This window comes from Takifugu flavidus, chromosome 10 (genome assembly GCF_003711565.1).
Source record: "Takifugu flavidus isolate HTHZ2018 chromosome 10, ASM371156v2, whole genome shotgun sequence".
NCBI lineage: Eukaryota > Metazoa > Chordata > Actinopteri > Tetraodontiformes > Tetraodontidae > Takifugu > Takifugu flavidus.
In genome coordinates this window covers 1,289,534-1,312,750 of record NC_079529.1, presented here as the reverse complement: position 1 = coordinate 1,312,750, position 23,217 = coordinate 1,289,534, and the positions used below count along the sequence as shown (strand labels likewise).

At 47.6% G+C, this 23,217-nt stretch overlaps 3 protein-coding genes across 8 annotated transcripts; all 3 read left to right on the top strand.

Moving 5' to 3' along the window:
* The first annotated feature begins 228 nt into the window (after window positions 1-228).
* tmc4 (transmembrane channel-like 4) lies at window positions 229-4,815 on the top strand. The gene is made up of 16 exons (XM_057045067.1): window positions 229-262; window positions 365-524; window positions 783-931; window positions 999-1,148; window positions 1,399-1,484; window positions 1,602-1,747; window positions 1,833-1,980; window positions 2,060-2,218; window positions 2,305-2,462; window positions 2,924-3,050; window positions 3,253-3,350; window positions 3,429-3,612; window positions 3,691-3,821; window positions 4,042-4,197; window positions 4,282-4,360; window positions 4,428-4,815. Exons 1-16 carry the CDS (start codon window positions 229-231, stop codon window positions 4,485-4,487), a joined length of 2,025 nt encoding a protein of 674 aa, XP_056901047.1. The 3' UTR covers window positions 4,488-4,815.
* Window positions 4,816-4,877: 62 nt separating this feature from the next.
* Window positions 4,878-7,622, top strand: leng1 (leukocyte receptor cluster (LRC) member 1). 4 transcript variants are annotated; one of them, XM_057046131.1, is made up of 5 exons: window positions 4,878-4,923; window positions 5,247-5,424; window positions 5,801-5,977; window positions 6,129-6,412; window positions 6,760-7,622. In XM_057046131.1, the coding sequence occupies exons 2-5, from the start codon at window positions 5,293-5,295 to the stop codon at window positions 6,974-6,976; spliced, it is 810 nt and encodes a 269-aa protein (XP_056902111.1). In that variant the 5' UTR covers window positions 4,878-4,923; window positions 5,247-5,292; the 3' UTR covers window positions 6,977-7,622. The 4 variants fall into 4 exon arrangements, with proteins under 4 accessions (XP_056902111.1, XP_056902113.1, XP_056902110.1 ...); XM_057046133.1 differs by having other exon boundaries at window positions 4,905-4,923; window positions 5,279-5,424; XM_057046130.1 differs by having other exon boundaries at window positions 4,911-5,094.
* A 350-nt stretch (window positions 7,623-7,972) lies between these two features.
* On the top strand, window positions 7,973-22,747 carry lmtk3 (lemur tyrosine kinase 3). Of its 3 annotated transcripts, XM_057045814.1 has the most exons (17): window positions 7,973-8,159; window positions 10,050-10,198; window positions 10,397-10,544; window positions 11,071-11,144; window positions 11,278-11,396; window positions 11,537-11,624; window positions 12,062-12,210; window positions 12,316-12,400; window positions 12,578-12,699; window positions 13,112-13,261; window positions 13,361-19,223; window positions 19,305-19,468; window positions 19,553-19,689; window positions 19,808-20,136; window positions 20,208-20,292; window positions 21,248-21,270; window positions 21,355-22,747. In XM_057045814.1, the coding sequence occupies exons 1-17, from the start codon at window positions 8,069-8,071 to the stop codon at window positions 21,421-21,423; spliced, it is 7,845 nt and encodes a 2,614-aa protein (XP_056901794.1). In that variant the 5' UTR covers window positions 7,973-8,068; the 3' UTR covers window positions 21,424-22,747. The 3 variants fall into 3 exon arrangements, with proteins under 3 accessions (XP_056901794.1, XP_056901793.1, XP_056901792.1); XM_057045813.1 differs by lacking the exon at window positions 21,248-21,270 and having other exon boundaries at window positions 10,050-10,183; XM_057045812.1 differs by lacking the exon at window positions 21,248-21,270.
* The last annotated feature ends 470 nt before the right edge of the window (window positions 22,748-23,217 follow it).

The window sequence follows — 23,217 nt, the reverse complement described above, 5'->3', positions numbered from 1 at the left end:
GTTGTCAGACCGTCGTCCCGTAAAGAACGGGTTAAATCACACAAGGAAGTACCGGCGTGGTCATTTGCAGAGGGATTAAAGTCCGTGAGACGAGACAACAGGGAAGCGTTGCCTGGAGAGCGTTTCCTCATGACAAACGGGTTCAGGATTTGTTTGCTCTGGGCTCGTTGTTAAAGAGATTACAGGAGAAATTCTTTAAAACTGCCTGTGGTCGGTTGTTTCGGAGCCATGAACGAAGCCAGGAGACGGGGCCCGACCGAAGGTGTGTCCTTTAACCTCATTCACCTCTCAAATGATTCGTTATGGAGGTCTTTGCTGACCTGTCTTTTGTCATTCCCTTCGTTTCTGTGCGTCGCTTCAACAGTCATAAGTGATGGTTACCTCGGCGACCGGCGGCCTTCATCACAAGCGTCCAATCCGAGATGCCCTCAGTTCGACTGGGGGTCGGCACCGACGGGGGACGAGGAGGGTCCTCAGGACCTCCGGGGTCGACCTCTGTCCATGTCTCTGAAGAGAGCTGTGTGGTACGGAGCTTTCAGGGGGGAATGTTTAAACCTGCGGTCGTCTTTCACCTGCTGAGAGGCAGAAACGTATTCCAGCGTTCCCATACCTCAGATTTGACTGCAAGCGCACCACCAACGTGCACAATTTTCGTTGAACCAACATGAAAGGCTAAAACAGCTGCAACAGGATTTCCAGCTTAACGTGCTTCCATGTACATTTTGATGAACTGCCTGAGCCTTCCGAGTCAGTTTTCCCTGAGGTTTCTCTCTCCATCGCAGGCAGGTGCAGCAAATGAGGGTTCCTGCGGTTTCCAAGGGGGAGTCCTGGAAACGAAAGAGAACCAAAGTCCTGCGTAAACTCAAAGAGGGCACCAGAGAGTTCCTCTATCTGTTCTCCCCCTGGAGAAAGGCACTGCAGCTGATTGCAGGTGAGTGCAGGTAAATGCGGCCTCCTTTATCCACCTGCGTTTATTCAAGAGGACTTTTGTCCCACAGGGAACTTTGGCGGTGGTGTCCAGTCCTTCTTCGTGCTGCTGCGATTCTTGGTGTTGCTCAATTTTTTCTCCTTTTTGCTGATCGCTGGATTCGTCCTGGTCCCCAGCATCGTCTTCAGCTCTGAAGGGTCCGACTCTGTCAATGTCCCCGGTAACGTCTCGGCAACGACGCAACGACACTCTCTGTAGTTTCACTCGGGGGTGGGGGGGGCATGTTGCTGTGGCGGTTCTTCTTGTCCCCACATGAAGGTGCCGGTTAGCTTTAGCGTGGGTCGTGGGATGAGCTGCTTCAGCCCATCGAGGAGAACCTCGGCACTATTCCAGCCCCATTCTGCTCTTGTCCTTAAGCATTCCCGAGGTCACATCAGCTCTCTTTGTGTGTGGCTTTTTTCCCCGGCCAGGTCTGGGGGAATGCCTGGATTATAACCCTAATCCTCAAGGCTTGGTGCCGTTCTACTCCTACGTTCTTGATGTTCTTTTGGGAACGGTGAGTAACGGCCGTCAGCAGCAGTCACAGTGTCGTCCTTCTTCTCCCAGGGACAGTTGTCTTCTTCTTCTGTCCCTGCAGGATGTTTTGTGAACTCAAGCCTGTGTTTGTCCTCAGGGGTTCGTGGAGCTCTCCTACCTGTTTTATGGCTTCTACAAAAACACACTGGTGCAGGGCACAAACTTCTCCTACAACATCCCTCTGGCGTACATCTTCACCGCTGTCTTCTACATCGCGTTTTGCCTCATTTGCATCGTGGCACGGTCCGTTTGGGAGGAATGAATTCGGGATTTGTGTGGGATGTAGCTTGTGGGAATAAATCCAACCCTGACTGGCTGTGACTGACAGGTTGGGAACGACAGCTCGGGTAGTCGTGGCGACGGGAGGCGGCAGCAGCGGCAACTACAGCATGATAGCGTTCGCCAGCTGGGACTACGGCTCTCTGGGAGAGAAGGAGACCAAGCTGAAGCAGAAGAACATCCTCTACCGGCTGCAGGTCAGAAGGTCGAGTTCCACTCAGCAGCAGGCAGCTCTGCTTTAGGCCTTTTGTTGGATTATTTCTGTCTTCCTCCCAGGTGGACCTGGAGGAGGAGCGGTTAAAGAAGCAAGCGGCTGCCCTAACTTTAAAACAGAAGATCATTTTGTATTCTCTTCGCGTTATTCTCTTTTTTCTTGCCTTGGGGCTCATTATCGCCGCCCTGGTTGGCATCTTCATGGCGACTCAGTTCAGCCAGGTAAACGGCTTCAACGTGAAGCGATCCTTGGTTCAAAATTTGCTGTGTTTAAAAATATATATCTTGCTCTTTTTCCCTGTTAACAGGAGCGGAGTGGGCAGGAGGGAATCCTGGGTCTGATTATCCAGTATCTTCCCTCCATTGTCATCACCGCTGGAAACTTTGTGGTGCCGATGCTGTGCGACCAGATCGGCCTGCTGGAGCGATACAGTCCCAGTCTGACCATCATTCTCGCACTAATGAGGTGAGCAGGAGGAGGTGGAAGCGTCGTAAAACAAAAGACTTGTTTTTAAATATCATTGCTAATATTCTTTAGGAAATCGGATTTTTTTTTTTTTTAAAGCCATCTTATTATTCTTAGTTAATATTCTAACAGCCTCGGGTCTGCCTGACAGATTTGAATAAATGCACTTTGAATTCTTCCCTTCTGGAGGAATCTTCCTGCAGCATTTACCAGTCAAAGCCGCTTTATAGGCGCAGGATGAACACGAGCTTCAACATGCACAGCGCCGTGCGCGTCAGCCTGACAGGCAGATCTAGATAACCGAGGAAATGTAATATTTGGGGGTGTTTAATGGTGGATAATTGTGGGATGATACGTAGAAGAGGGTTCAGATGACGCCTCATTTTTAAAATGACTTGCTCTCCTTTTTAATCTAGAATTGTGTCTCTATCTGTTCCTGATTGTCGGTGCTGTGTGTGCAGGGCTGTGTTTCTCCGTCTGTTCGGTCTGTGTGTCCTTCTCTTCACACTGTGGAGTCAGGTCACCTGCAGCGGGAACCCTGAAGAGGACGACTGTCGGTTGTGTCAGTACAACCACAAACTTTACCCGGTAATTCTTCTTCTTCTCGTCTCTGAAAACTTCTTCTCCTTCGCCAGCCGAGAGCTGAGAGAATGGCATTTTTAATCCGGCCGACATCTTTGGTGTTGCACAGTTAAAATTATTTTTAGGCGAAATCGTTTGAAAGGAACAGTTTTTAACAGCGACGGAGTCAAAGGCGAGTTCACCTACTCGTATTTCTGGTGCGACTCAGTGCTGGGAAACGCGTGTGGGACAGGAGATGTACAAGCTGACCGTGTTCGACCTGCTCGTCACCATCGCTACGCTGGTGCTGGTGGAGTTCCCACGCAGGTCCGCATCTCATCCCTCAGATGCTTTGTAGAATAAGCTGTGGAGGCAAGTCACATGACGTGTGTGTGTGTGTGTCAGGATGTTGGTAGACAACTGGTCCAATAAGCTGGTGCAGAAGCTGGGACGGCAGGAGTTTGTGGTTCCCGCCAACGTTCTGGTGCTGGTCTACGGTCAGACTGTGGTTTGGACAGGGGCTCTCTTCTGCCCGCTGCTCCCGCTCATCAACACGGTCAAATTTATCATCCTCTTCTACTGCAAGAAGGTGAACACGTATCACACACACACACCATTCCGCTTTGTTTGGCTCCACTTACGCTGTTACGCTGTGGTCTCTCCTCAGATCACGCTCTTCTGTAATTGCCGTCCGGCGCTGAGGACCTTTCGATCCACCACCTCTACCTTCTTCTTCCTGGTGGTCCTCCTGTTTGGTTGGGCTCTGGCCACAGCTGTGATGACCTACAGTCTTGCTGCGTGAGCACCTTCCTTCTGCTGAGGATCGATAACGGAAATGCACTTTAGCTTATTATTTCACACTTATTATTTCAGCAGTAAAAGGAAACGTTGAGAGTTTTACGTAGGTCAGCAGGTCAAGCCGTAAAAGCGTTCTGCTTGATTTAAATAAAAAAAAACAGTGTAGAAACAATGTAGTAAAGAACAGAAAACATCAAGCTGGTCTCCTCATTCCACCCAGGATCCGTCCATCTTTGAGTTGTGGGCCTTTCCGCTTCTTCACCAACATGTGGCTGATAGTTCCGACCACTTTCCACACACTTCCTGACACCACTAAGGAATTCTTGTTCTTCATTGGTTCCCAAGCATTCTCCATCCCTTTTTTCATCTTATTGTGGTAACGTATTTACTCTACAAATACATTAATATGCTCCCTCATGATCGTGCTGATTTATAATCTTTGTTTCTCTTCCTGTGGCAGCGTGGTACTGTGTTATTTCATAGCTTTAGCCTCTGTCTATGGGAAAACTGTTGGCCTGCTAAGAGCTCAGCTGAAACTGGTGAGTTTGAACAAGATGTCTTTATATTTCCTATTATCATCACTAATGCTAATGGTTTGGTTTATAGGAGGGACGTGACAAGCAGTTCTTGGTCAAACAGATTGAGGCACTGAGTGAACATCTTTAGCTGCCAACACACAATGAAGAGGCAGAAGATTGATCCCACTGTTTTTATCACTGTAATTACTCCCATATATAAATTATATAATGAGACACTGAAAAGAATTATAAGCACTCTATGTACACACACATGTTTACAGTTATTATTTTTTTATCCATATCTTGATGGAACCTGATGTAATAAGTAAAGATTTAAACACATTTCTTAATGAAAGAAGCAACTCTGTTAGATTAGGTGAATATGTTTTGAAGAGAATTTGGTTTAAATTAAAACCTGTAATTAGTAAACTAAATAGTGCTGTAAATATACATTTATTATTAAATCACTTTATGTATATATGTATTGGCGTCATCTATTTTGACGAGGTTTGGCTCCCTCTTGTGTCCACAATATGGTGTTGCGGTCTAATATTTACTTCCTGTTTACGAAGGGGCTTGTTCCGGTGAGTCTCTGTAGGCGAAAGAAGAGATAATTCGGCCGTAATTTGGAGGGTTTTTCAAAATTTAGTGACATATAAACCTTCTGGTGTAACAATAGATGGAGTAAATGCTTAGTTTGGTGCACAGCCTCCACGATTTCACTGTCGTTAACTTCAAAGTTTAACATTTAGCTAGTAAGTGGCTAAAATCGGCTAACCTTAGCTACAAAAATAACATTTCTGCTCTTGATATTGAACGTTTGTTGGGGTCAAGCGGCGATTAAAATAAACTTATTGTGCCGTCATTGCGTTTCTGGTGATAATAACGTCAATAAACATCTTTTCAGTTACACCGGCGCCCATCTTTGACTGTTCACAGCTGGAGGCATCAACATGAACATTCTGCCGAAGAAGAGCTGGCATGTCCGGAATAAAGACAACGTCGCGCGCGTGCGGAAGGACGAGGCAGAGGCAGCGGAGAAGGAGCGCGAGGCCAAGCGTCGCGTGGAGCGTGCTGAACAGGAGGTGATGTTTCCGGAACCAAATTAGCATAAAGCTAATAGGTCTGAGGCTTTCATCCATTTAAAATGGGTTTTTACAACAATTGTGTTCAAAATACGAGTATTTTACACGCTCTTAAATATATTTTTTAGCACATAGAAAATCAGAATGCCATAGTAACTAAGAGCTCATTATTGATTTGCCATTAAAAATTGTTTCATTTGTGCTTATTATCATCTATGTTTGGACTGACTGAATTCACAAGCAGAATCTCCACTGGTGTGTTTTTATGAACATTTAGATTGAGCAGGAAATCCCACTCATTAAATACCTTAGAATGTCAGAATACACAAAGTATTAAAACACAAGCATATTAACTTCCATTCTGCTTTGTTACCAGGCACGCACCGAGTTCCTTAGGAGGAAAGCTCGTGCTGCTCTTGTGGATGGAAAAGGGGACGATGTTGAAGCTACGGGAGGAGATGCAGCTCTGGAACATCTGAATCTGTTCCCTCTTGAGGAATCCTCTGAGAAGAAAGGGAACGAGGAGTATCTCAAGGAAAAGAAAGAAGAAAAGGTGTCGGCACTAATTCTGCTCTCGTGTGGTTTTCATATGCATATTTATTTCTACGGCATCAAGCAAAATCTTCTGATTAGGTTAAAAAAAATTCTTCCTTGCCTCTAGCCACCAGCTTTAACCAGCTCTTGGATTTCCTTGTTTCCTCCAGGAGAAGCAGGAACGAGCCATTGGGCTCTTGGTGTCTCTCGGACCCCAACCAGGGACCGAGATCACACCCTGGTATCTGAAAACCGGCAAAGAAAAGGAGGAAATAAAAGAAAAGACGAAGGGGGCTATAAGCGAAGAAGAGAAAGAGAAGAAAGATCGCAGACTGAAAGATCTTTTAGATCCATTGAAGGATATGAAGAAAGCGATGGGTGTGAGGGGGACAGAAGGACCCAAGAGCAAGAAGCCAGAGAAGAGACAGAGAAAGGAGAGTAGCAGTGGAGAGAGGTGAGGAGGCCGTTCCTTACTCCAAATAAACGTCATGGTTTGGTCGTTTCTTGTATTCAATGTTTAAACATCAATTAATTTCTGTTTCTTGTGGTACAACTCAATTCCTGAACTCTGCAAATGAAACTTGAACTTAACGTGTCTTTAAGTTGGACATTGAAGAAACAATTCTTCCAAATTCCAAAAGGTATTTTAGGGCCTGTCCTTTACAGATGCCCGTATTCAAGTTTCAAGCAAATAAAGAGCCAGACGCACAAATCTGGTGCTGTCAAATGTCCACGCTGATGACAAGTGAGCTGTTTTCCTGACGTGGATGAAAGCTGACGATGGACCGTTGTCTCTCCCAGTTCCATAGAGCGGTTACGTGCTGAGCGTTTACAGAGGGAGGCTGCGGAGAGGAGGAGAGCCCAGGCCCTGATCGAGCAGAGGAACAAAGGAAAGGAGTCGGGCCGGGAGGTGACCGACAGAGACAGACCCTACAACAGTGCGTACTTCCCAGAACTCGCCAGGAAGCGTCAGAGACGGGACCGCGAGAGCTGGAGGGATGAAATATTAAAATCCTGAGCTCAGCTAATGGACAGATGTGTGGAAAGGAGCGTGGAGGCGGGTATCGGTGATGTGACTGTAAGTTGATAAAGCTGGTGAAACCGGTTTTATTGGGCTCTGCTGACGGAGGAGTTCAGAGGTCGGGTTTCAGCCACAGTTTTGAACCCTGCAGCGTTTCACTCATCGTCACTTCAACCAGGCAGATGGCTGCCTCACGGGGGGGTTCAAAGAGAACGCTCAGAAACATGGAGGTGCAACTGCTGCCGTCGCTTCCTGGTGCCCCCAAATAAAGGAAAACAAGCCTTTTTGTTTCTCAGGCTTGAGTCTTTTATTGTTATTATTTTGTGGTATATTAGTGCTCTGGAAAAAGAAAGCATGTGCTAATTTAAAGGAGAGCACCTTTTTATTCATCCATCAATACGGTCTTAATAAACGCAGTTCGGTTTGGAACAAAATTAAAATCGCCTCTCCTTTTTCTTTTAATGCGTGACTATAATTCTTCCCATCTGCTGATATTTCCACCGGGACTCGTTGGACTTAATGGCCTGACCAAAAAAATGAGCCTCTGGTTTTATCGGAACAATAAATCCATTGTTGCTCCAATCAAACCAACGCTCCATTTCTGTGCCATTCAGCCACAATAAAAAAATAACACAACCCCCGATTCATTGTGCATTATTGTCTTGTTTTATGTCTGAATTTGATCTTTTATTTAGGAGATTTAAAATCCAGTATGAGATCAGTCTAATCCCAGTACCTCCCCATCAGCTCCCAGTGGGAATATTACCGCCTCTCTCTCTTTTTTGGAGTTGCTGAACCTGGACCATGACAATGCGCTCCGCGAGAGTCTGACGTAGGCTGGCGGAGAAGAAAAACACAAGAGCCTCCAACACTGGGGGAGAGAAACGTGCGCGTTTGCGTGAGGAGCTGCGTTTGCGTGAGGAGCTGCGTTTGCGCTCCTGTAACAATAGAGCATCTCTGCCGCCGCGGTTAATTGCGGATTAGAGCGGAGGGGGGGAGACGCGCGAGCGTGGCGCGAGGGCAGCAGCGGAGGACACCGACAGTCGGCAGCGTCGCGCGGATGGTGGCGTCGATCCGCACGCGGCGACGATGCGGCCACACTGCTGGATGATGGTGGTGCTGGCGGTGATGATGTCGTACCTCAGCCCGGAGAGAGCGCTCGGAGTCCCGCAGAGGGAAGGTGAGGAGTCGGGGGTGGTGGGAGGGGGGAGGAGGTGGGCTGGTTGAAAACCTGTCAGTGATGCTGATGAAAGGAGGAGAGGGATACAGAGATGAGGGGGTGCACGGATACAAAAAAAAGGCCTCTAAATTGAGGAGGGCTCTGGAGCACCAGGTTTTTGTTGCCTGACGCGGATTGTTGTTGGAGCACGTAGTCAAAAACAGGCGACAGCGTTCGAGGCGCTTTGGAGCTCCACGACGGTAGCATTTAAAAACGGCACGTTCCCCGTAGCGGCCAGGGGGGTGTTTTTTTAGACTATTTTCGCCAAATATCTTGTAAAGCAGCGCTGACATCAGTTTCCTCCGCCAGAAGATGTCTTCTTCAGCCGGATCTGCCTCTGTTGTGATGGTGTGCGGTCGTGGTATTGTGTTTTGATAAGCTGGTGGCACAAGAGCTGTTGGGGGGGGGGGGGGGGGGGGGGGGGGGGGGGGGGGGAAGGAAGGCCCCATAGAAGGTTCCTATTTATATGCAGTGTCTGTCTGGGCATCTGTCTGGGAAACATGGAGGAATAACTGCACGGCCATCATGCAACAGGACCAGCGGCCACAGGCTGGTGCTGTTCAGGGGGTCACGGAGCTGAATCAATGTCATTCGATTATTTTGCACCTGTTTTGCAGGTGTGATTGTTGGTATGTTCACTGTGGACCTGCTTGTTTAGCTATTTTGAAGCTCACGCCGAACAGACTTTGTGTATTTTTGGCATCCGGTGTAACATCTTTTATTAGCAGCACTCCAACACCAGCCTACGCTTCCAGAGAAAGCTGCTTTTACATGCTGCACACATATCTTTGCAAAGGACGTGGGAAACATCATGTTCTATTGTGGGTTTTCTCTTTTTTTTGTGTGTGAGCATGACAAGACGACACGGAAAAGCGCCACAAATTTGCCCCGAGTGTCACGAGAAATGAGCACACGTTTGCACAGCTTCATGTCTGTGCTGAACAATCTGGCCCTGAATTATTAACGATGCTCTGAAATTTATGTATGCAGTGCTTACAATATCATGACCTTATGAATGAGTGTATTTTTAGGTTTGTCTGGAGGATCTGAGCTGAGATTTGGAATTGAAAGCAACATTTTATGGTGTTGCTTCAGCTTCCCATCATGTGCTTTTAGTCTTCCTTCTGTGTGTTTACGTGTGATACATAATTTTACGTTTAATCAGCAGCCTGGCAGGGTCGGTTTGGAGAGTAAGTGAGGTTTTTTTTGACTCTTGGAATGTTTGGAATACTTTATTGAATGAAAGCTATGGATAACAGCTGAAGGGTATTTAACCACCCTGCCCTACCCCCTTTTCTTTTCTACAGATGGGTCACTTCCCACTATCGGCCAAGTTGAGGTACAAATATCAAATGTCCCGATTTCCCTCCTTTCTCACCCGACTAGTAAACCTTTTTAATTTTAGCTGTTCTTCTCCAGTTTCCAACCCTTTTACCTGAAAGACAGCACGCCCTCCCCTGCTTCTTGACTGTGTTTCCTGAGTGGAATGCCATTTCTGATAATCTCCCCCAATGATTTTCTCCGTATTGCTATTGTATAATATCCCGTTTTCAAACTTCCAATCTCTTTTCTTTGAGTGGACACTCAGTTATTATCTTCAACTTTTCCCCTGCTTTTCGTCTCTTCCCTAAATCCCTGATGTAAGCTCTCCATTGGGGTTCTTCACTGTCTCAGTCCTCCTGCAAAAAGACCAAAAGAATGCTCCAATGGTTTCCCTGTAAACAAAAACACCTGTACCACACAGTTTTACACCTTTCTTTACTGATCCTGTCTCATCTCACTGGTGCTCAGGAGCCCAAATGTGCATTAAATCTTTGTGCCCCCTGTGCTTTCTCCTTGTGTTCTTCACAGTGTCTCAGTCCAGGACAGTGTCCCTCACTCCTCCACCCTACGTGGTCATCCTCATCTCTTGCTCGGGGCTCGTCTCCTTCGTTCTGCTGCTCCTGACCTGCCTGTGCTGTAAGAGAGGAGGAGTGGGATTCAATGTAAGTCTCCAACATGTAAGAGATTCACTCCTGTCTTATTCATCACGCATGTTTACACCGGAAAACCCGTACACAAACACCGTTGAGGAAGTAAAACTGGTCCGACACAAAGCTCAACTGAACGTCCTATAACTCGGTGATGTCGTTGGCTCATTCTTCACTAAATCATCTGGGCCGGGATGTTTTTTTAACCTGTGTTTGTGGCTCAACCAGGAATTTGACAATGCAGATGGAGAAGACTGCTCTGGAGGGTCCAGTCCCATTCAAGAGGACAGCCTGTCTTCATGCCCCTCCCTCCCTGAGGTCTACACCCTGCCAGTCAGGGACAGGCCCAACTGTCCCAACCTGAAGGATGGAGCAGGTACCAAGGAGACCTCATCACAACAGATGAAGAGCAGCCCCTTTTTGCTTCGTTGTTGAAGCAGCTGTTGATTTTCAGTGGAGTGGAACTATGATGGGAGAAAATTGTGCATCGGTGCTGGGAGAGGGACAAATTGGGTTTAGCCTACTGGTGGATGTTAGCATTGACTTCACTGTACGGAATCATCCAATCAAAATAGGCAAAAGTATTAGATGATGATGATGATGATGATGATGATGATGATGATGACTTGTTTGGTTGTCAGTCACAGTCCAGTCGGCAATCAGTGCAACCACAATGTGGAATAATTAGACCTAATCTAGTGGAAACAGGCTTTTATCAAGGAGATTTTTCCATAGTTTCTTTGAAGGTTCCTGTATGTTTCTCATAGACGACCTGTATTAAATCTCAATTTTCCTTTGCTGTTTTTGAGATCACAGTCATTCCTGTGGACTCCAGCAGTACTCTGGGTGTTTCATTTTCTTTGGTGACATGTAAGATCACGTGCTTTATTCCTCTTCTTCAGACCCAAAGAGCCAGTGCTTCAAGAGACACACTCTAAACTACCTTCAGGAGATCGGAAATGGCTGGTTCGGAAAGGTGACGCACGTTCCTCCTACTTTGACCTCTGCCATGCTTCCTTTATTAACTCCAGAGCTGGACGCTAGACAATATGTCAAAGCGTCTCGTCCTCCAGGGAATTTCCTTCATATTGTCTATTGATCTGGCCCAGGTGATCCTGGCTGAGGTGCTGTGTGACTGCAGCTCCTCCCAGGCTGTGGTGAAGGAGCTGCGTGTCAGCGCCAGCCCGCTGGAACAGAGGAAGTTCTTGGCGGAATCTGAACCGTACAGGTAAGAGATGGCGCTCAGCTCTTTAACACCGTGGCAACAAGCGAGGAGCTCCGAGTAGATTTATGAGATTGTTGAATCAAAAGACAGATGTATTAATTCAGATGGTTGAGAGAATTCTAACAGATTATTTCTCCCCGCAGGAGCCTCAAACATCCAAACATCCTCCAGTGTTTGGGGCAGTGCAGCGAGAGCATCCCCTTTTTACTGGTTATGGAGTTCTGTCAGCTGGTGGGTACACGGCTCCACTTTTTTTCCCCTGTAGTGACACAAAAGTGAATTCTGTCCAGTTTGTTCTGCTTCGGCGACACCTACACATGAAGTGAAACCCAGGACCAGTTACGCCAACAGAAACAGATCAAGAGCAACCAAAGAAACACAGCTGTCCTTGGAGACCACGATCTGCTTGATAAAGCCTTTAGTTTCCATTCCTCCAGTATTTTTTTCCTCATTTCATTTCGCCGGCCGACCTGAAACACTATACACTGAAGCTGCCGGTTTATTACTGATTTTCTGCTACTTTGAGGCTCGTCGATCGAGGGAAATACTTATCGGCACAGTTTAGCGTGCACGTCTGCATCTGAGAAGAGTACAAACATTAATGAGGCTGGAAGATAAACAGACCTAAGAGGATTTGGGCCTCACGTAAACTTGCTGTCCACACATAGGGTGACCTGAAGAGGTACCTGAGAGCCCAGCGGAAGTCAGACGGGATGACCCCTGACCTGCCAACCCGGGACCTTTTGACTCTTCAGAGGATGGCTTTTGAGATCACCTCTGGTCTGCTGCACCTCCATGAGAACAACTACATCCACAGGTCTGTTCGTCATGCACGAACCCCAATCTGAAGCAGATTTTCCTCCTTAAGAGAGAATCGTTTAGTTTTTAATCTGGCCTGTCTGATTCCTCAAAACCTCCACAGTGATCTGGCTTTGAGGAACTGCCTGCTGACCTCTGACCTCACTGTCAGGATAGGTGACTATGGCCTTTCACACAACCATTATAAGGTAAATGTTTGAGATTCTCGCACAGTTTGTTTGTTGTCTTAACCTGAAAAATATTGGACACGATCAGAAACCAGATTTCTGTTGCGTGTTTGTTTTTTTACTCACTATATTTCTTAAAGCGCTTATGTAAATATCGACATATCGACGCTGAATTTTCTCTCTCTTTTTTTTGAATAGGAGGACTATTATCTGACTCCAGATAAGCTGTGGATCCCACTGCGCTGGATTGCTCCTGAGCTGCTGGAGGAGTACAGAGGATCTCTGATTGTTACGGACCAAACCAAAACCAGCAACGTGTGGTAGGTTTCATACAGAGATTGGTGGAGGCAGTACTGGTAGATACCTGTCCTGCCATGGAGGCGTTGGTGTGTCTTTGCTCTGACACGTACAGGTTTATAACACTAAATAATTACCATATACTTGATGTTTTAATTAAACCGTTTCAATATAGCTACTATGTTGGTATTTTGTGAAAACGTGTCTGTTTGGGTTCATTTTTAGTGGTGTGCAGTTGGTTCCACAGCATCAGACTTGTAATACAGCTGGAATAATGATAGAACAGGAATCACCTCAGGACTGAAACTGTGGCTCTGGCAGCATAAGCAAAATAACATTTCATTATTTGGTACTTGTAAATCTTTAAAGAAAGTGTTTCTGGGAGAGCACAGCGATGAAAACAGCGCCTTACTCGCCATCTGTGTATCTTTCCAGGTCTCTGGGTGTGGTTATATGGGAGCTGTTTGAGTTTGGATCTCAGCCCCACAGACACCTGAGTGACGATGAGGTCCTGACTTTTGTCATTAGGGAGAGACAGATCACCCTGGCCCAGCCCAGACTCAAACTCTCCCATGCAGACTACTGGTCAGTACACCGCACTGTGCATTATTAAGTTAGTAGCAGCTAAAAAACACTTTATTCGGTCTCTCTGTATTTAATCTGTATTTATTGTCCCACCTGCAGGTATGAGATCATGCAGTCCTGCTGGTTGCCGCCATCTCAACGACCTTCTGTAGCAGAGGTATTTCTCCTGCTTTCCTCCCTCCTGGCTGCTGAGCGGGGGTTGGCCAGAGGAAGCGTTGGTGAAGAAGATGAAGAGGACGAGGAATATGAGGAGGGCAGGGGACGGCGAGGGGAGAGCGAGGAGTCGTTTGAAAGACGCTGGGATTTACTTCGTCCCCCTGCCTTCCAGAATGCAGCAAAGGAGCGACAAAGGGAGAGAGAGTACATCAAGGAGGACCGAGACAACTCCTACCCCCTACTGGACCCCGTGATGAACTGCATCACAACGTCCTCATCTGAACTGGATGACATTCTGACGGTCACTGAAACAAGCAAAGGCTTAAATTTTGAGTATTTCTGGGAAAAGGCTCACGCCAGACGAGGATACAAGCCTCTGCCGCCTCCTCAGCCAATACCAACTGTGAACAACAACCACAGACAGTCTTTAGACACGCCGACCGTTGTCCCTGTCATTAGCGCTCGGAGTCCCTCCCTGGCCAGTGAGTACTACATCAGATTAGAGGAGCACACTCCTCAGGACAAGTCCCCGACGCTCAAGGGGAAGACGCGCTCGTCTTTTCGTACAGATTCGATTTGCCCAGGAGACGTGGAGCTGGTGGAGATTCGCAGTGGCATGCTGGGAAAAGAACGCGTCCCTTATTGCTCAGACAAGTGTGGAAAGGGTCTCCAGACTGGCAGGACAAGTGAGATTCAAATCCAGGTGCCCAGCACAGGCGTAGCTGAATTCAGAGACACTTCGAGCAGAGTGACTGATTTCTCAGTAGTCGATTTGGGAGATGACGATGAAGACAAAGATAAGGGCTACGATGCAGATGCAAAAACGTCCACAGCTTCCCAAGCTCCAGTCCTTCCTCCTAAGCCTCGTTCGATGTCCATGTCGTCAGCTCATCACCTTCACTCACGCCCCCTCCCCGCTCCTCCGGTTGGCTGTAGAGGTCTTCCTCATTACACGGCTGCTGGAAAAATTGAAACGGACCCCCATCACATGAGCAGCTGCCCATCGTCTACCTTCGATCACCTGGGACTCCATCGGTCCCGACAGATTCTGCCCCCGTCCCCATCCCTTTCCCCCTCAATCCCCCCATCCAGCCATCCAGTTTACCCTCAGCCTCCTCAAACATGTCCTCCACCACTGCCCCCTCACTCCAAACCACAAAAGTCCTTCATTGCATCGGACGTGTTTTCCAAATACAACAAGGCCCAGACGCAGAGCAGAGATCCGCTGTCGTGTGAGGCGCCTGACAGCGGCACCGTACACCCAGCATCGTCACACAACTCCAAGGACGCTTCTCACTCTCGAGCAAAAGTCTACGAATCCCCAATTCGTCGAGAAAACCCTTTACGCCCCATTTATCGCAACCTGCCCCGTCCTCAGGCCACAGACCCCCAGACTGACAGGCAGTCCTCATCAAGCCCCACCTATTCCGATGAGGAAGACTCTCCCTTCATGTCCCCTGAAAGACCCAGCAGTGGGACGACCATTACTCACTCCAGCCTGTCTGAAGACGCAGACCCAACCTGCTCGGACCTCTTCTCCAGAGGAATGAAAAGAACTCAGTCGCGCCTCGACACCATCCTGCCCACCATTTGGAAGGAAGACGCTGAACTCCAGGCTAAACGCTTGGCTGCGGCCAAGAAGTCGCCCATGCATCTTTTTCTGACGGAGCTATCTAGCGTGACGGGCTCGAGTGAGCCGACGTCGGAGTTTTCGTGGGACAAAGAAAAGGAGGAGATAAAAGATGGAGAGAAGTGGGGAAGCTTTGTGCTTCCCAATCGAGGAATGCGCCGCTCTCAGTCGCTCATCACAGAGCTGGGTTCTTCAGGACCATCGTGTGGGCCAGAGAAGTACAGCAGGACCGATCCAGAGGAAGGTCATAAAGTCACTGAACGGTCACTGCAGAGAGATCTTTTCCTCACAGAAATTGACACAGGGAGGATGGACTCTGATCAGGAAGACGGATCCAATGATCCGGTCAAGTACCTATATCCTTCAAGATCCAGATTGCGGCCATATGTTTATGCTTCAGGTCTTCCCTCGTACGCACAAGCTGAGGAGGCCTATTCGAAGGGCATCCAGCGGTCGCGCTCTCTCCTCTGTGAGATCGCCACCGGAAAGAAGGAATCTGACCAGCAGCAGACAGAACCCCGGAATGCAGAAATGACCAGAGAGGAGTTTCTGAAAGAGATCCAGTCAGCAGAGACCTTCCTCACCGAAATCATATCCAGACAAAATGCTGCCACAAACAAAAAGGAAAATGATTCCTCCTATTCCCCAACTCCACTGTCTCCTGAGTACGAGTCAATATGCATTGACCCAAACTCTGCTCAGACCATCACCTTCCAGTCTGACAGCTCCCTGAAAGCAAAAGGCAAAGACGCGCCACAGATGGAGGCCATCTACGCTCAAGTGACCAAGCGTGCTAAAAAGAGCGAGATCAAGATTTCGGTGAGACCTGAGATTCCAATTCTTCACATCGGAATAAATAGACCACCTCCTAAAATGGGCGTCCAAGGAGAAGATGCTGACCACTGCCAGACTGGAAACTTTGTGTTTTCAGAAATCATGCCCAAAAACGGCCTTTTGCTCAACCAGAAAGAGCCAGAGGATTGTTCCGATGGTCCTGCACTACCAGCTAGAGGAGAACAAACAGATTTCTTGGAGAACCCTTCTTTCGAGTCCAAAGAGAGCGTTGGAGAATTCAACCCGGTGCCCCTGCGTGAAAATGAATCCCAGATTACATTTGAAACAGGTTCTCAAAAGGACAGACTCGTTGGCAACGGCGACATAATGAAAGAAGCCCCAGAGGTGATGACTAACCCGGTAGGTGATGACTTGGAGAACGATGATGTTGTGGATCCTCAAAGTAACAATAAAAGCCTGGAAATGACAGAAAGAGATCGTTTACTTCAACAATGTGACACAGGGGAGGAAAAAAAACCAGCATCTCCTCCCGCTGACAGCCCTGTGACTCCGGACTGGGATCCAGCTTCAGAGAGCTCAATCATCACCCCCACCGACTCAGTCCTGTCGCCCCTGACTTCCAATTCAGCCGACTGCCTCACACCCAGCGACTCGTGGATAAACAGTGGAGGGGTGGGAAATGGCGGGTGGCGAACCCTAGGAAATGAAACACCTCACCGAGACTCTGCCTATTTCTCAGACGGTGAATGGGAGGGCGATGGGATGAACAGAAGGAGCAGTGAGGGACATGTCCCATCCAGGCCGAGCAGCGGCCGAGGAGGCGATCGAGGGACGCTGACAGGGATAGAGGAAAAAACTGAGGAGGAGGCAGAGATGGGAGAAAAGAGCCCGATGAAGAATAGTGTTCAGACGTCGGCCGCCGAAGGTGAAAATGGAGGAAAGATCACAGTTGGAATGTGTCAGGAAACCAGCTCCTCATATCAAAGCCTCCCAGAAAATGACATCTCCCATTTAGGCGAGGACAGCGATGTTCCTAAAAAAGGGTTGGAGCCGGCACACAGGGAAGATTCTGGCATTTTCTCAAACGAGAGCAATAAGTCACTGTTGTTCGATGATCTTCAGGCGAAAGACTGTGTCGACTTGATCGACAGGCTGTTTTCAGGTTTGGACGACGAGCCACTGAAAAGTCTGCAACACAGGCTGGACAACCACCTGACAGACGGCATCATCTCTCAGTTAACAGGTCGCAAGCACGAGGAGTCTTCAGAGAATGAGTTAAACGAGCAGGTCAGGAACATTGCGGAGCCAAAAGATTGTGTTTTGCAGCACAGCAGCAACGATCGCTCCGTTTCTGCTGTGATAGATATTGATCTGAACTCTCTTATATGTGAAAACAGAGCGAGTTTAGCTGACCCCTGCCGCATAGAAGCCACTGGTGACAAGGTTAGCGGTGAAACGCCGCCGCTAGTTGTGGCAAATGATGATGGGATGTGTAAACTGGGTGTTGTCACACCATGGGGTGGGATGGGTGTTGAAGGGTTACAGAGAAATAAAGAGAGCCCGGTTCTAGATCGCAATGAGCTGGGCCTCAGAAACCTGGGCTGCCCAGATGGCCTCAAGGGCAAGAAGGTCACATGTGAGACGGAGCAGCAGTTGGCTGCTGCGGAGCTGAGGAACGCAGCGAAGGAAAAGTCTCCCCTGAGAGCAGCAGCAAGTCCCGATGGCTCTGATACCAGCGGAGGTGAGACCTCCAGCCAGGGTCCAGGCGGGAAAACGGAGGACTTGTGGATTGGCCGCGAGGAGACTGAAGAAGGTTCCGGATCCGGTGTGTTGAGAGGAGAGATTGACTGTCAACGTTTCTCGCAGTCAAGAGATTTACACCTGTGGCCTGAAGAGAACGACCAGTGGGCCTCTCCACAGAGGAAAAGCCACGACACTGAACTGAGATCGGAATTCTTCTCTGGGTTCAGTAACAAAGCCTGGGAGGTGGGAGAGAGACTGATTGTGGGCCAGGAGTTTTGGGAGACAGAAGAAAATGACGAGCATGCGGGCAGGGAACCTTATCCTGCCGCCCTGGAGAGCTGTGAGGAAACCTGGAACGATGAAACACAAGGACTGGATGGGAAGCTGGACTTTAAACCAAAGCGCGACCTCAACGATGACGATTATCAACAGGTCGTCCACGTTTTGAATGTGCAACAGGAGGAGAACCAGGAAATCCCCGGAGAAATGTGCATTATTGATGAAGATTTGACAAATGAAAACTCGGACGCGGAGGTAGAAAACCTAGAAAATCTGGAGAAAGAGACAGCGGAGCCCAGAGGGAGTTCACCACATTCAGAGAGAGGCTCCAGATCTCTGTCGGACTCCACCGAGACGCAGGAGAACGAAAATTTTAACAGCTGGCCGCTGAATCACCTCTGCACGACCCAAAAAGAGGCCCGGACGGCTGATGAAACACACTCTGACTCAGATTCCAACAGCTGCATCAGTCAAACATTAGAGGCTCAAATCTCCAGTTCGGCCGTTTCCATCGCACCTGATGTGGAGGATGTCGGATCGGGCTTGGATCCAGAGGCGGAGCGAGCGAGCGTTCCGGGCAGAGAGGAAGACGCGCAAAACGGCGCGCGTCAGCCGCAGGGGGACAGTTTCAGTTCGGTGGATTTTCCCAGCCCTCCGACAAGCATCGACCTCGATGTGCAAGATGATAAACTGGAGAGTTTTGACGACTCTTTCCCCAGCCCACCGCCAGAAGAGTGTGTCGGTGACATTAATCTGGAAGACTTTATCGCCGACACCGAGGCAGAGCCGAACACGGATGTTCCCGAAACTCCTGCGACAACTTTGAGTGAAGGAATTCCACCTGGACTGAACGTCCCCTCTGTGCACATCAGCATAGATGTTGACAACGCACCCAACGAACTAGACCAGGATGAGGTGGACGCTCCAGTCCAGAACATGTCGGCATCAGCCCATGTTCCTCTCAATAATCTCCCAGAATTGTTGATATCCGAGTGGAAAGATATGGATGAAGAGCCCCTGGAAGATTTTGAAAAGCTGGAAAAGCTCTGCTGCATATCTGGAGATGAGGAGGACTCTCTGGGTGACCTGTTCCTGGGGAACCTGGAACTCCTGGAGTCTCTGAAGAAAACACCTGATCAGAAAGACAGCGACGGAGGTGAGGAGAGCGCGCCGGAGGACGGGATAACTGAAAGCTCCGATAAACTCGAAGATTCTGCACCGTACGTGATCGTGGAACCGCAACATGTGTCCTCACGTCCAGAGCAGAGCGGCGACGGACACAGGTCATCGGGACAAACGTCTGATGTCAAAGACCAGGGATCGTTCTCAAAGACCACCAAGAACGGACTCATGATGCAGGTGAGCAGGTTCTCAGAGGGTGGAAGAACGCGTGGAAATATTCCGATCGCTCAGTTGTCTTGTGTTGGTTTGTCGCTCCAGGTGTGCGAGGAGAGGCTGCAGTTCTCGCTCAGTGAGAACGTGAAGACGAACGTGCTTTGGGGCTCGACCGTCAAAGACACGGTGACGCTGAGGCCGTGGGGGGAGCAGATTAAAGAGAGCAGCACCGAGTCGGTCACTGTGGACGAAGAAAAGCAGGAGGACAGGTATGAAAACAGTGGCAGGAGGGAGAAACAAGCAAAGTCTGTGTTATCTTCAGTGTTGTTGTTTGTGTTTTGATGTTTCTGTAGCCACGTGGAGCGGGAATGTTTTCCCAGCACGGAGCCCCGATTGGATGAAACCAAGCCTGAACCGCTCACTGTGATTGAGCAAGACGAGGTCACGAGCCCCCCGCCCGCCGCCGCCGCCGCCAGCCAGGCAATGAAAGGTACCCGGGATAATTCAAGGGGTTTTTAAACATGGCAGCATCGCGGGAGCCCAATTAGAAAGAAGCTGCTCAGATCTCTCTCTCTCTCTCTCTGTCTCTCTATGTCTCTCTGCCACAGCCAAGATCGCTCGTCTGTCTCTCGCCCTGCCTCCTCTCGCCATGACTATCCCCCCCGCCGGTAAAGGAGGGTTCGGGGACGGCGCGATCGGAAACCGAATCGGGCGACGGAGAGGTCTGTCCCCGGGAAGCGACCCCGATGAGGAGGAGGACGAAGAGCAAGAGGACGAGGGTTCCAGGAGAGTGATCGTGGTGACGGAGACGGACGTGGACAAGCGCGTGGGGCTGAGGAGTCTGCTGAAATCGCCCAAGGAGCCGATGGACAGGGAGAGGGACAGAGGGCGCAACGTGTCCTTTTTCGACGATGTCACCATCTATCTTTTTGATCAGGTAGCTCCCGTGAAAAATGAATCGTAAAATAAAGGATTCTTAAAAGATTCTACTGTAAACTGTCGTCCCAGGAAACCCCGACCAACGAGTTGAGCTCTTCGGCACCCACGACTCCGTCCCCAGTGTCCGTCAAAAACACCAAACTGGATTTCCGTGGTGAGACCAAACTTTGACTATAGTTGCCTCTACACCACATCCCCATTGAGCTATGACATATTATGGTATGGCAGTATTATGACTACATATGCAGTAGGTGCTGTTTTATCATCGATGCTGTGAGACTCACGTCAAATCAGATGTTGAGAGAAGCCGCAAAACATCCATCAGGAATAAGAACTTTCAGTATATTTGCCTTGATAATGCGGTTAAGGTCATAATCCTCAATGTAAACTAACCTGATTAGATGTAAACTATAGCTATATATAAATCTTCTATGGTGTGTCACTCAGACATCAGGCTAACGTCCACGTTGTGGGTGATAGTTTAGTCTTTTTTCTAGTCTGTTTATTTACTCCGGCGCCACCGTCAGGTTAAACCTATTTCATCGTATTTGCCCAAACTTTAAGACCGAACACATTTCAGCACCGATGCTGCCTGCTGCTGGCAAATCCTCAGCGTGTTCCTCACATCGAAGAGGACCGTTTTCAACTCTTCCCCAGCCAGTGAAATGGAAAACCTTCAGTTCAGCATCTCTTCTTCCAACATGCAGCTCTAGTTAATCTTCTATAATTATCCCTCTGACACGCGGAACTGAGCGGGGACAGAAATCCCATGTTCAACAATGCAGGACTAAGCTGTGTTTCCTAACACACTTTCTGTTCACTCTTTTGGCTCCCTCGCTCGGTACGTTGCTCGGATCATCTCATTCCACAAAATAATGAAAGTTAAAGCTCCGACTTGCCTGAAGGCTGCGCAGAGCAGAAGAAACCACTAAAATTAGATGCGATCGTGATCTTCTGTAGCCCTTACGCTTCAAAATGTTGAAAGAGGCCCTGTTGTCTTGAGCTATTTTTAACAAGAGTATTGCTTGAGTGTGATTGTATTAATAGATATGGATTATTTATTTTCTATCCTGTACTTTTTTCCCCCAATATTTTGCTGAATATGTCAGTGCCACTGAAGACACGCGTTGAAGTAATGTACAGATTATTAAATTCCTACTATGAACATCAGCTAATGATCGGGGCTGTCTCACAAACCTGTTTTTGTTTCCATCAGGGACAAACATCAAGAGCAAAGAATCCAAAAGGAAAGAGGATTTATCCTTTAAGTCGAGGTCTCATGTAGGACCAAACCCAGTGACGTCATCACGCTTCACCGTCAGCCCCGCCAACGACCCCCACTTGGTGTGATTTCAATGGCGTCTGAGGTGGAATCCGCTCTGATTTCGCCCTGATAACCAGCCCTTCGCCCAGAGGCTATTTTTTTATTGAATGAGCCAACCGAAAGACTCCCGTTCAAGAAGCTGGCCGCATTCCAGGTTTTACCAGCGACAGGATTTTGTATGACAAGGATAGTTTTGCTCCCACCTGGCACTATTTACAAAGTTCGTATAGCTTTCCTGTACTAAAGGCTTCGGAAAAGACAGCGTATGTGTGGAGAAGTCAACCTGGAGCTTTGTAAGATCTGAACCATTTGACAGCTATGCAGTGGGAGTCGTGCTGTATACCAGCTTACCTTCTCTTCTTCTCATTCATTTTCTTGTTTAAACCCCTCCAGATGTGAGGGAAATGCAGTTGTTTTTGTTTTTAGTCCGTCCGCTCCTAGGCTGGGATGCAAGGCCTCTCTTCATTTCAAAGCATTTCGGTCACTTGTTCTTGTAGGCAGCAGTTTGAAACATTCACTCGACTCTGTAATCAAGAATAGCTCATTTGTACAAATACCATACTACAAGTGTGTACACTATCAGTTTAGAGCTCTTTACTTTTAGATTTATTCTTAGATTGCACGGAAAAATAAACAACTTGTGCTTCTTTACACCACTTCTCAAAAGATCTCCTGTTGCTGCAATTAATTTATATATTTATTATATTTTTGCTTAATTTATTTAAAGACAGATTCCATCTAATATTTAATTAATTTGGTTATTTATTGTCTTATTTATTAATTTATTTGCTTTTCAAGCAGTTAACATATATCAATGTAGCTTATATTTGGGTCTGAATGCATTTAGGTTCTATCTTCTCTAAGATCTTTAACAAATAAAACAAAAAATATTTTCCCAAGCGTATTAATTGCTAACAAAGTATTTTGTATAATTTTACTTGTTAATATATGCCAGTTCTGTATGGAACTATGTACTGTAGTGTGTCATTATTTTCCAATGTTTTTGGATTCCTAGCTGTCTTGTCAATCTTTTACCATGTTTATTGACCGTTAACGTAGCTTAGCATGAGAGATCGGCATTTCTCATTAGTAGATAGCTCCATTTGTTAGTGTACGTTCATTTTCCCCCTATTTTGTACCATCATCACTTGATCATTATGCAGTCAAGTTTCAATTGGTCCATTGATTTAGTCTGTTTCAATGTTGGTTTAAATCCTGTATTGTTGCCAGAGTGGGATTCAAGGGACAATGTATAAAGAAGGAAAAATAAATACTTCAAAATGTGGACACTTTTCTTGTTGTTTGACGGCTATTAACATAAAGTTTCGCCTTATTGATGGTGATTCTAGCAACGTTACAGCGCTCCACCATTAAACAATAGCGCCCTTTGTTTATGTTTACGGCGCGAGCGCCGGAAGTACGCCCCGCGAGACAAACGCAGTGCGCATGCGCGAGCCTTGTACTAAATTAGTGCGCTAATAAAACGATCATCCATCTTATTTTCCGTCCTTAAAGAGTCAAAACTCCGACTTTGAACGAGCAGATCTCGAACGCATGACTGAAGAAAATGTTTAAAATATTTAACACCATAGTTCGAATCCCCTTATAAAACGTACAGAATATTTTGACACAGCTTAGTGGGAGCTGTGCATTCTGCTTTTATGAATTTTACTGTGTGTATTTTAATTTTAATTAAAAGTAAGTAAAAATAAAAAGTGCCATATGTAATGCAACCAATGCTTAGTGTTGCAACAT